The 13318-nt window shown below is 33.8% G+C and overlaps 1 protein-coding gene across 4 annotated transcripts in view; it reads right to left on the bottom strand.

The window, feature by feature from the left end:
* The window catches only part of Acvr2a (activin A receptor type 2A), a 76784-nt gene extending 63472 nt beyond the window's left edge, over positions 1-13312 (bottom strand). For all 4 annotated transcript variants that reach the window (XM_048812236.1, XM_048812237.1, XM_048812238.1 and 1 more), the window contains exon 1: positions 13109-13312. In XM_048812236.1, coding sequence (XP_048668193.1) covers positions 13109-13163 — 55 coding nt within the window. In that variant the 5' untranslated portion in view covers positions 13164-13312. The remainder of the gene's footprint in view (positions 1-13108) is intronic.
* Between the last annotated feature and the right edge of the window lie 6 nt (positions 13313-13318).

Genomic DNA, 13318 nt, shown 5'->3' with positions numbered 1-13318 from the left:
GTTATACAAAAGTAGATACAAGAGGAAGTGAGGGGAAAGGGAAAAATAATACAAGGGGGACAAATGAATGTCAGTAGAGGGGGCAGAGAGAGAAGAGGCGAGGGGAGGGGAGGGGAGGGGGGATAGTAGAGGATAGGAAAGGCAGCAGAACACAACAGACACTAGTATGGCAATATGTAAATCAATGGATGTGTAACTGATATGATTCTGCAATCTGTATTTGGGGTAAAAATGGGAGCTCATAACCCACTTGAATCAAAGTGTGAAATATGATATATCAAGAATTATGTAATGTTTTGAACAGCCAACAATAAAAAATTAAAAAAAAATAATAATAATAATCACAAATTCTGAATTAGAAGTATTATCATAGTTCCCCTGAACTCTCCCTTTTGTTCTCTACTCCTTGAAAACATTGTTGTATTCCTTAAAAATATTTGGTGTAACATTTCAAAGTTTTAAAGGTTTCATGTATATATGTATATGAGTGTGCTTGGGCTTTTGTGTGTAACCTTGAATCCTCATTGTAATCTTATGAGGTGAGCAACATGAATTCCACTGAAATGTAAAAAGTCCACAGAGTTATGGAATTTCCCCAAGTTCACACAGAATCACACCATGGTAGAGAAAGGTCCAACACCCAAGGTTTCTTCCTGAGAAATGTCTGCTCTTTCTAATATATGATTCCAAGAATGCAAAATAGATGACTTACACTGAATTTGAAGACAAAGGAAATTCTTATGGCTGTTTGTTTTAGACAGCCATTTTTGCCAACAAACGACTACTTGTACCAATATGTTTTTGTTTCTGTTAACTAGCCCTTATTGGTAAATCACATGCTCCAACAGCAGAAAATTCTATAATCTATAATATATTGGGTCAGCTATTCTTCTATTCTCTGGCTTAGTGAGATCATGGAAATAAAGGTAGTTATTAACTATGAAAATACTTAAATTAGGGCTGCTAAATACATGCTGTTAGAGTAGTTAGAAATTATAATTCTTGGTATAGTAATATTCTTGGGATACAATACTAAAAGATAAGACCTGAAGATAAAAGATCCCAACTATGCTTCACTGACTCCAAAGAGAAAAAAATAGTCCAACTAATTCACTTCTGACAATAACCTATTACTTTTATTCCATACTTCAGAAGTAAGGATCAGCTTGAGTAGTTTATTCTTCTTAAAAATCATCAGAGGTAGTTACTGGAGAAAATGGTACTTGACAGGCTGTTAGGCCCTCTCAGTAGTCAGAGTCTCCTAATTTCCTAATTAACACCCAAACCAAGTTATATATCTAGAAAGAACAAAAGAAGAAAATTAGGAAAAGGTTACCAAATAAAATTTGTCATATATTTATATAGAATAGAAGTATTGTTAGTTTCTATTCAACTTCTTTTTATTTCTTGGTCTTTTAGAAAGGTATTTTATTCTGTTTCTGAATACCTGCTAAACAAATTGTTTTTCTAATACTATGCCCATCTTGCATAAAACTACCATCTGGGAACTGTCTGTCCTCATTGGTTATTTATCAACATTCTCTTATACTTTTCAACTTTTCAGTTCTCCCCATATCATTTTAAAGTACACTTGTGCAAGTTCAAGTTCATTATAAAAATAATTAGTAAATTCTACTAACTAGGGCTTGGTTTAATAGCTTATAGAGTGCTTGCCTAGCATGTGTGAAGCACTGGGTTTGATTCCCAGCACCATATATAAATAAATAAAATAAAGTTCATCAACAAAAATAATTTTTTTTAAATTTTCCACTAATCCTATAGTATCAAACTCCACTAGAGGGTAACACAAAGCCTAACCACCGGTTTTTTGTTTTGTTTTGTTTTCCTAGAACTACTTTACTGAAGGTAATAAGAAACAGAATGTCCTATAGTATTTACAGGGTGTGAAACTATACTTCTTTACACAAAGTGACTCAAATATAGTTAGTTTTTCCTACTTCAAATGTTAGACATCAAATGAAAAGGTAGCCACCATTATATTTTTTAAATTCAGTAAAATTTTATGTCTCTTCTGCTTTCACCTTTATGTAATAATGCAATTATTTCCTAGTCAAAGATGCTGTTCAACTTGGTGCCATAATAAAAGCCAATATCCCTGCCCAAAGCATTACTTCCCTAAACAAGAGTAGAAGCTTGATATCCTTCCAGATAAGAATACTGAAACTGACTACCTACAATTAGAGGCTGTAGCACTAAGTAAAATTAACAGCCCAAAGTATTAACTATTTACGTTTCAGAATTTATTGTAAGAGCTTAATTACCTGAAAAAGATCTATTCATAATAATTAAGGTACAAAATACAGTATATTACATATTTCAAACAATAAAGAGGTAGTGATCTTATGAAAAAATAGTACAAAGGATTTAAGTGGAGCAAATTACGTTATATGCATTTATGAATGTCAAACTGAACCCTACTATTGTGTATAACTATAATATACAAATAAAAACATTTAAAAATAAGTATTTGAAGAAGAGGAAAGCCAAAGTTTTAGAAGTGGGAATGCTTAAATAAGAATATAAATTAGCAGATGCACAAAATATAAATATAGAAATTTATTACAAAAATTCGATAAAAGTCCGAGTTTTATTATCTTTTTTTTTTTACTTTTTTTGAGACACTATATTCAAAGTTCTTATGTCATAAAAAAAAACTTTTTTCTAGTAGAAAACATCGGATAACTAAATAATACTAGAGGAAGACTGATAAGTGTAAGCAAGTTGTACAATACAATCAGAGAACGTTCAATGCTAGGAGAGATCTTGGAGAGTCTAGCTCACACTGATGCAACAGACTGCTAACTAGTCTTCACCTCTTTACTCCTATACCCTCCCAATATATTTTTCAGATAGCTGCAAAAGAGATCTAGTTCCTCCTTAAAATTCTTTGCTTACCACTGTTCTTTGCATTTTTATTCTAATCCCCTCCCCTATTAGATCAAAGTCCTGTATGATCTTGTTCCTCTCTCTCCAGATCTCCGCATTTACTTCTTTGGGCAGCCAGTTAAATATTTCTTGAGTTTCTATTTTGTGCCAGAAACTGTGCTATGTCCTGGGGATATTGCGATGAACACATATCCTGCTTCACTGTTGGAGCTACTATTAGAACCTAAACTCTAGCCGTGAAAACGATAAATAATAAATAGGAAGGTAAACAATTAGTGATTGTGATGTGTGATGTGAGGTGAATAAAAAGCAATCCTCTCAGCACCCTGCTAGTTTCAACAGTAGTAAATATGACCTCTATATTTAGTTGTTCACTTGACTGCTTCTTGACTGCTTACTTCATGACTATAAGCTCCATAAGGGCATAATATGTCTGTCTTGTTCACTACCAAATCCCAAACACTTAGCAAACCATCCAGAATTTATTTATTAAATGAATGAGCACCTATTTTATCATCTTTAATTTGGGGATAAGTGAGGTCTTAATGGTTGTCAAAGGTCAAAGAAGAGTCACTAGGAAAGTAGGAATTTGAGTGAAAGATTCTTATTAAATTTTACTCCAAAATATTATACCACACTCAAAATACTGATTTTAAAATTCAACTAACTGTGTTTTCAAAGCTTAAGTTATTGGTACCTTAAAAAGACCTGAGAATCTTTCAAACACAAAAAATTCTATATCAAAAAAGAAGTTTTAAAATACCTAAAATTGAAATGAAATAATCATTTTTTTTAATTCTGACAAATACAGATGCAGATTTATGCCAATGTTTCTTTTTAATGAGTGAGAACAATGAGACCTTAAAGAACTCTTTGTAAAGAACCATGATATCTGAATGTTTATTTCCTGGCATCTATCTAGCACTCTATACTGATATTTTGTCTGTATCATTTTTAGTTAGAATATGATTTCACATTAGTTTATAAGTAATATACCTGCAAATTTAAAAATATCTCCCAAGAAAGCCAAACATGGTGACACATTCTTGTAATCCCAGCAATCTGGGAGGCTGAGACAGTAAGATCATAAGTTTTGAAGTGAGCCTGGACAATTTAGAATCCTGTTTCAACATAAAATAAAATAAAAGACTTGGGGATGTTACTCAGTGGTAGAATATCCCTGGATTCAATTCCAGTACCACAATAAAAAAAAAATCTCCCAAAAACTGAATTTATACTTTTAAATGTCTTACACACTATATCCTTCTCAATTAGACTCAAAGACAGATTAATGATTAACATATGTATGTGAGAGCTACTCTAGATTTGCCACTGTGTTATGTGGTATAGTGTTCTATTTAATACAACTTGGTTTACACATCTAAAAAATTAATCTCAGAGTTTTAGAAACCTGCTAAGATCTCATAATTTACCCATGCCCTTTCCTCTTGAAATAATGCCTTGGAACAAGCTTGGTTTTTAATATATAGTCATAAAGATATGAACAACAGATTTTTCCTAATAATGGCCTTTCTATAAAATATAAATTTTAAAGTCAATAATAACAACTAGGAAAAATCTTCCCTTCAAGCTTTATAACTAGATGTAAAGACAATATGTAAAGACTTAATTTAAAAATCTTTCATAAGGCAGCCCCTCCCCCAAATGTGTAGCTAGTCCAATTTAGTATCTCCTTGCTTAACATTTAGTAAGTATCTCCTTGCTTAACATTGTTACTTCAGCAACATTAGAGGATAAATTGATTCCCAGTGTGATAACAGACCCCCCCCCCAAAAAAAAATGAAAAACTGTCTGTATTAAGTACAAAACAATGATCAATGAAAGGTTTAGGTTTCAGGTATGAATAGCATATAACAAGATCAGAAAAATATCTAAATCTATTTCTATAGCACAGTATAATTTATTGTAAGGAAAATGCCTCACATAGATTTAGAAAAATATATAAAATATAAAAATATAAAAATCTAGATAACGAGTCATTATTGTAATTACTTGAATTTGACCATTATTTAAACATAATCTAGATGACCAGTTAAGGCTCATTACTGTAATTACTAGAATCTGATCATTATTTAAGCACAAACAACATATTGAGCCATTAAAACTCAGAATTCTTTAAGTAGGTATCACAATAAAGACATATTCATCAAACAGTGTTCACCACATAAGAGAATATCACAGGCTCTCCAGTTTTTTATGTGCGCTTTCATTTTTCCAAATCTGTGTGCATATTTTCATTCATAGTTATCACTAAATCCATGTCTATCTGTGTATTTATTCAGTTATGAAAGCTCTTTCTATTTTTTTCTGGCTTATAACTTCTTTACCAATTTTATTTAGTACTACCTCCATCTACATTAATATTCAAGTTGCTCTTCTGTCCTATATCCCACATCATATATTTGAACATCCATCAGGATCTATATCACTTCTACCTTTTCTAAGTTTTAATTACTTTCATCTGCTTTTACCCCTTTGACCAAGAATATCCCACCTCTTTAAGCAATTATGAATATCTCTTTATTACATAAATCTTTTCTTCAGATTAGGTCAAAACTCCTCTATCCCAACTTGCCTTCCAACCATGGTCAAGTCTACTCTCAACTGTTCTTGTGCTCCTGATGATGTTTTGTATTTTTTGCTTCATATAAGATGAATATTCTTCTAAACTCCTGGAAAGATACTATTTTTCTCTAGTATTGGGCTATATAATTCCTCTAATTTTCTTAAATGAAAAAAAAGTCTGAATTCCCCAAAATTATCTACAACACCTTCATATGTACTTTAATTTATGCAACTAGTCCAGAACAGAAATAAAATGTCCCTTGAGACCAGTTTTCCCTATATTCCAACACCTAGACACACATTCTCCATTACAGATTAAATAATGACCATATTTTTCAGTGCACAGTTTTGTTCAGTGTATATATTTTTGACTGAACATATTTCCTTCTCTGAAGTACTGGTTAGAATAAGAAGTTGATGAGCTAGGTCAGTGTGTTTTAGAAGTTTACAATCCATTGGCTGGTCACTGATTGATGGGTCAAATTCAACATTTTAAAAATGAAATCAAATTATTTTTTAAAAGTATCCTACTCACATTAAGATTATATAGTTCATGAAACTTTGTTCTGCTACATACACATACACACACACACACACACACACACACACACACACCACACATACACAATTACATGAGAACTAAGTCATGACACAATGTATAATTCTTATTGTGGATTATGGCCAAAAAAGCATGAAAGCTACTGAAACTTGAAGATATCTAAGATATCTTCTAAGTATAAAATTTCAAATTATATTAAAAGATTTAGTCTAAGGATAAAAAATAAAGCATCTTTAAAAATGATCAGAACTTAAGGATATCAAAACAACTACCAGCAAAATAATTTTTCTTAACAAAATGTCATTACTGAACACTAATCCTAAAATTATAGAATCTTATATCTTTTAAAGTAGGAAAAAAATCAGAGATCATCTAATTCAAGTCATCTAATCCAAGTTCATCTCTTAACATAAGAGGAAATCTCTGGCCCAGAAAAGTGAAATAATTTCATTTCATTCATTCTATAAACATTTGCTGAGTGCCTACTGTGTACCTGGTTATAGGAATGAGTCTGTAGAGTAAGAGAAGATGTTTTCAAGAGTGCAAACAGGAAAGTAAACATCTGCACTAGTGTAAAGTAAAAGCAGGCAAGTAAACATTTGCAATAATTATTGAAATCAAGGTGACTTACAAGATGTTAGATGAACACAAAACAACTAACTGAATCTAGGTTGGGTGATAGAGAGTAATTCTAAAGAGGTGATACTTAGTCTTTTAAAACAACAGGAGTTAGCTAGGTAAAGGCGGAAGAAACAACATGTATAAAGATACCCTACTGATACACAAGATGACATCCAGAAAACTGTAATTCAAATTTGTATGAATGAAGTATTGATTGAATCCACACTAAAGAGAAGCAATAGCAAAATATTTAGCATTTATGTGCCATTTAATCTCAAACCAATCTCTTAGGCAGGCACTGTTAATATTCCCATTTTGTAGATGAGGAAACTGAGGCACGTGAATTTAAAGTGAGTTTGGCCAAGGTTAAGCTGTGAAGTAAAAATTTAAACCAAGGAAATCTAATGTCAGTGCCTATACCCTTAACTACTATACAAAGAGATTCGAGAAAATAGGCAAGAACCAAAAATCAAAGGACCCTGTGTACCATGCTAATACTTTAGATTCTATAAAGGTGACTCAACGTGAAAGGTTTTAAGCAAAAGTGATGTCAGATTTATTTTTTAATGAGGCCACTCTGGCAGCTATCTGGATGAACTGGAAAGAAAAGTAGTGACAGGGAACTAACTGGACTTAGCTAAAAGACCAACAATGATTCAGGTAAGAGAAAATGACAGATGAGCTAGATAGTGGTAGTACTGGCACAAGAACCCAAGTCAACCAACACTACAACCAACAATGTTGTGTACTATCCGTAAGAAACTCCAAATTTCCCCCCTTAGGTCTACCATTCTAAAAGTTCTAAAAATTCAACCTCAGGATCAACATATTTCCTTTAAATACTTTTATTTTAAAAAACCTGACCACTAGATGTATTGGGTATATGAAAATGACTAACTGAAATCTAGTTGGAGAATGATGGAAAATCAACTGCTATCTAAAATAGTTTTCCTGCCTTCTTCCTCTATACACTATTCCTGGAACTTTCATGTTCAATAGTTAATTTAAAATCAATGTTCTGTCTAGACATGGCTGTCATAACTTAACAGAATTAAATGTACCACAAAGAAAAGCTAATGTGGGCCCATCAGTGGCAAGAAATACACTTTCAGGTATGGTCAAATTTTGGCATGAACAGAGATGATGAATTAGTAAGAGACTATATGACAGCAGCAAAAAGTTAAGAAAAACCTGAATATGAAAAGGAAAATAAGAGCAATCTAAAGTTCAAGCTATTTGATTACAAGAGATAACACTACTCCCAAATGTGTGTACAGTAGTTCAGAAACCAGAGGAAAAAAACTATCTGGTCAATCTCAAACATTCTAAATTCAATCTGCTTTCATTGAAAATAATGAGTGAGCCTTATTAAGGCATGGTGAATACTTAGCATAGGTTCCACAAGTAAACAGCCTACAGTATAGGAAAGTACAGAAGGAAAAGGAGGCAGGGGAGTAGACAAAGGGAAGAATATGAAAAAGGAACTATAACAGAAGGAAATGATGAGTTTTATAACAAAAATAGTGAAGGTATACCAGTAACCCCAGTGTTAAAGGTTGCCAACTTCCTCTATGATCTGAGGAACACTGTGACAAGTGGCAACATAAGAAAGCATGAAAAGACAAATCTGATATCAAAGATGAGAAGTAATAGTACTTATAAAAGAAAAATGCAAAAAAAAAATAAGTCTTAGACTCTGAAAGAACAAATTAGTGAGTATTAAAATCTCATCTGGTTTAATTAGTCTTCATTTCTTTGGAACAGACTCTGGTGGATCCAAAGGTGAAAATATCAGTAGTACCATACCAGAGGGCCATGAAGAGATGTTAAAGAGACAATATGAGGCTGATCTGCATACTTTTTGTGGAAGTGACTTCAGACTTCTCCTCTGAATGGTATAGCACTACTAAAAGAGTTTCACTATAAATTCAGGCATGGTAGCACATGCCTATAATTCCAAACACTTGAGAGGCTAAGGCAGAAAGATGGTTAAGTTCAAGGCCAACCTGTGCAACATAGGCAGACCCCGTCACTAAAATAAACAAACATATAATCAAATCTAATCAATCTATCTATCTCAAATTTCACTATAATTCTCATCCTGGCTGGCTGAGTTAACTGTAATAAATCCAGAGTTCAAAATAAGGTATGCATTTATTAATTATGATCAACATTTAATCTTAAAAAGGGCAAGGGTCGGCAAGAGATCATAGAATAGCATTTAGTGTATCCTAAATAAGTCTAATGGTAACCAAAACCCAACTAATGATTTTCAAGAAAATTATATAATTAAGAATTCACTTAAAAGTTTCTTGAAATTATAGTTAGACAAAAGAAATCCTTTTTAAAGGGTGAATCTATACCTTGAAACTATTCAAGGCACATGTGATGGTGAACATATTTCTTCCATTCATACAAAACTTTTAGGCACCATGTTAAATATGTACAGACACATGTACACACATACCCCCATAGCCATGCAGCCCAGTGATCTCAAAAAGATAAAAGGCAATATCCTTAAAGATGATTGGTATAGCAGAGAGAATCCCAGATCCAAAGCAATATAATTAGGATTGATACCTTGACTAATTGTTCATCATATCCATGAATATGAAGTTTTCATGAACACTATCAAAATAGACCATTGTAAGTTTACTGATAAAAGTCAGCAAAATATTTTTATTAAAATTTAATGGGATGCAATAATATATATAACCTATACATATAGCCTATTTCCATAATTTAATCATATTTTAATTTTAAAAGATAATGAAAAGATAAAAACTTTAAATACAAGGTCAACTGGAGATCACCAATTCCAAATACTGATAAAATTTAGATAACTGACTTTGTGGGGAGTAAGAAGCACAGCACTTTTACTTCTATACTAAGCTTTTAAAAATTAAGTGTTTAAACTGAGCACAGTGCACACCTGTAATTCCAGAATGATGTAGCAGCACTGCAAATCTGAGACCAGCCTGAGCAACTTAGCAAGATCCTTCTCAAAATAAAAAAGACAGGGGATGTAACTCAGTAGTAAAACGCCCCTGTGTTCAATCCCCAGTACTGCAAAGAGAAAAAAAAAAAATTAAGAGTTTAGAACAGGTCTTCAATCTCAACACTGAGTCAGATAATTCTTTGTTATGGAAGACAGTCCTATAGGATGGTTAGCAGCATCACTGCCCTCCACCCACTAGATGCCAGTAGCACATACACTCCAAGCTGTGACAATCAAAAATATCTCCAAATGTACCCTGGGGTAGAGGGGAGAAAAAAATCACCCCAACTTGAAAACTACTGATGTACCTCATAAATAGAAAAAAAATCTAAATAAAATGGGGGGTGTGTCGGGGTTTTTTCCTAGTCTGAATGTTTCAACAGGTTATATTTGATCACAGACAACGTTTAAGAGATCCTCCCTCTTAGAAAACAACGTATTTAATATCTACACTTGTTAGCCAAAGTTAACAAGAATCTCAGAAGATTCTCTGCAGTGCCAACTCTCCCTCCAATCACACACACACTAGCGAGGGCACACAAGCATATACACATACATACATACACACACACACACACACACACACACACAGATATCCTAGCTGAACTGAAGAAAATGTAACATAATTACCATACTTTCATTTATTCATCAAATATATTGACCACACTTTCCAGCTTCCACAGAATCCAAAGGAATTCTTACAAAATGTAATGTAGCTCAAATACCACAAAAGCTTCATTATTCTAGGTAGAATAAACCTAAGTTCTAGGACAAGTATTAAATTCATCCTCATATTTTAACAAATTATAAGAAAAGATACAAACTAACCATGAAGCTTTAAAAAGGAAAAAATTGAGAAGCAGATTTGTATTTTGAAACCAAGAGATAAGAGGAATGAAAAAATTCAAAATCAAAGGGAATCTGAAAGCATTCCAGGATGAGGGTAAAACTCAAAATGTTTCCCCTGGAATGAGAGATAGGAGGAAATTATACACTTGGCTATATCTTGCATAATCAGTCTCCAGAATACAAACTATGGAATGAGAAACTGAAAAATCAAAGTCCACAAAATACTAAAGAAAACATTTCCATCCTGAACACTTAGAAGGACTGTTCTTTACTATTGTTTCCCACTTAAAATTTTTTAAATGAGATATCAAAGGAAAAAAAAAAAGAATCTGACAACTTGATAAATTTCTTAATTCTCATAAAAAACAACCACTCTGATACTTCCAGCATGCCAGATTACACATTACACAGAAAAATCAATTAGCAGGAGAAACACAATAATCCTTTTTTAAAGTATATTTGATTCATAACAAAGCCCTTTTTAAAAATCAGATGTTTTAAGTACTAAAAACCTTCATGTAAATATGGATTGAGGCTTTTAAGATTACTTCAATTATATTCAATAGGACCACATATTTTAATTCAACTAGAAATGTTCATTTAAAAAAAAACAATCTATGCAACAATACTTAATATTAATTTAATGTAAATGAACTATCTCTATGCTGCATAGCAACAAAATACTTTATATCAAAATTTTCAATATTAACCTCTGGCCCAGTGAAAAATTATCCTCTAAGAAACTAATGTTCAATTCTTTTTACTCCCAAACCAGAGGAAGCTGTAAGATCTATAGCAACAGCCTGCTTTTCTAGAAGTAATACCTTAAGACCACTCAAGAATAACATCCTTCACCAATTAATGTGACTCAGGTGGGTTTGGGAGGGAATAATGTCCAGGATTCTTTGGTCAGTGGCCATGATGCCCCTCCTTCTCAAGGGCAGGAGATCAGAAAAAGGGATTTGAATAAGAGGAGTTCACCATTCAGAACATAATAGGGACAGAGGAGAAAGAGTACTACAGGAAAGATAAAAACTACATGGTTAAGTCATTTCACAAAAGCAAGATGTTTAATGTTATCAAGGCCTTCATTCATTTCAGACACACCATTGTTTAGCTTCCTCCCTAAACCATGCACAAAAAGAACTGTCAGCTTGCCTTAAGCATGTTTCTTCTTCCATTTAAACAGACATGATTCTTTTGGTTAATCTCTGGCAATGATCGCCATTTCACAACACATTCAGCCCACCCGGAACTGATCAATACCACTACAGACATAAGACTAGACTTTATCCATTTATTAACCACAAGGAAATGTACCATTCAGCAAAATTCTATACATTACAAAAGATTCTATTAAAAGGGGGGTGGGGAAGAGGGACACACACACACACACCACAGAGGTACACAAAGAAAAGACTACCACCCTCTAATTTCCCTGTGGCAAACGAGATAAAGACATGACCATGAAACCTGTCAATTCGTTCTTCCCCCTATAATTCTATCTCACAACCTAGTAACTGGATAGTGAATACTTAGGATAAGTAGATCCATTATGATTTTTAAACTATTTCATCTATGCAATTAATTCTCCTGTTATGTACATTTGCACACCTTGCTGCTAAATATTGTATTCATTTACAGAATTTCAAATACAAAAGACTAGTTTTTCCAACCACTGGTTGCAACACAGAACGTCCTCACAAAATCAAAATTTCAAATATAAAATGGCCAGATCACTCTTACCAACCTTAGGCTAAATAAAATATATCTCATGAGCACAGCATATTTAACAGTACGAACAATTTCACATGGGCTGTTCTTAACCGAAAACAATGCTTCCAAACAAAGCGTTTAAAATAAGTATTCCGTAGGTAAGCAAAATCTATGCCTGAAAAGAGCACACAAATAAATGATGGTTGAAAGCCAGCACATTACCAACAGACAGCGGCATACCTCTCCTGCACTGAGTTATAGTTAATACTCCAACAACAACAACTATTTTTAACACTGCTGGACAATGAAGTTGAAGAAAACGTGAGAAGAGACAAATGAATTGCTGATAGGATTCATTGTTTCTCACGGTCAAAATTAAATATCAACTGACTTGATTTATGTCGTAATGTTCACCGGAGAAGCACTAATTAGAAGACTAGAAAATGACATTCATAAAAGAAAGAAAAAAAAACAACACCTTGTTTTGGAGGAGCTTATACTAAATGACATTTCAGAATACCCCTTTTGGGTCTCAACCTTTGCATAAATTGTCACTTGTGGTATTTGTGGCTTAACAGCAACCCCACCAGCGCTGTCATCCAGTGTTATGGCCACAAACCATGACTTTCTCACTTCCACAACAACACAGCACTCACTCTTATCAGTTCGTCAACCTAACTCAAAACAAGAAAAATTCATGGAGATTTCCAGATCACAATCAGACCAGGGGGTGGTGGTAGCAGCAGACGGGCTCAGGGTGTGGGGAAACCTCCCCAGGCTCCACTGGAGCTCGCCGACCCAACGACAACCGCGGGCACCAGCAGCGGCAGCCGCGGCCGCAGTAGCAGCCCCGCCGCGCTCCCTGCACCTACCTGAAGAACAAGAGATAAGAAAGACGGCAAACGCCAACTTTGCAGCAGCTCCCATTTTCCCGAGGCGCCGGGGAATCCGAAGGAAGTTCTCGCTAGATATCCAGTTTTCTGCGTCTTCCTCGGAGACAAACCTCCTGGTGTAAAATCAACCGTCATAAAACATATTCGGAAGCCCCCGAGGATGGGGGTAAAAAAACGTTCACGGGGTTC

This window comes from Marmota marmota, unplaced genomic scaffold, assembly GCF_001458135.2.
Source record: "Marmota marmota marmota unplaced genomic scaffold, marMar, whole genome shotgun sequence".
Taxonomy (NCBI): domain Eukaryota; kingdom Metazoa; phylum Chordata; class Mammalia; order Rodentia; family Sciuridae; genus Marmota; species Marmota marmota.
Note: the sequence above shows the minus strand (reverse complement) of the source record. Positions and strands in the feature narration are given on the sequence as shown.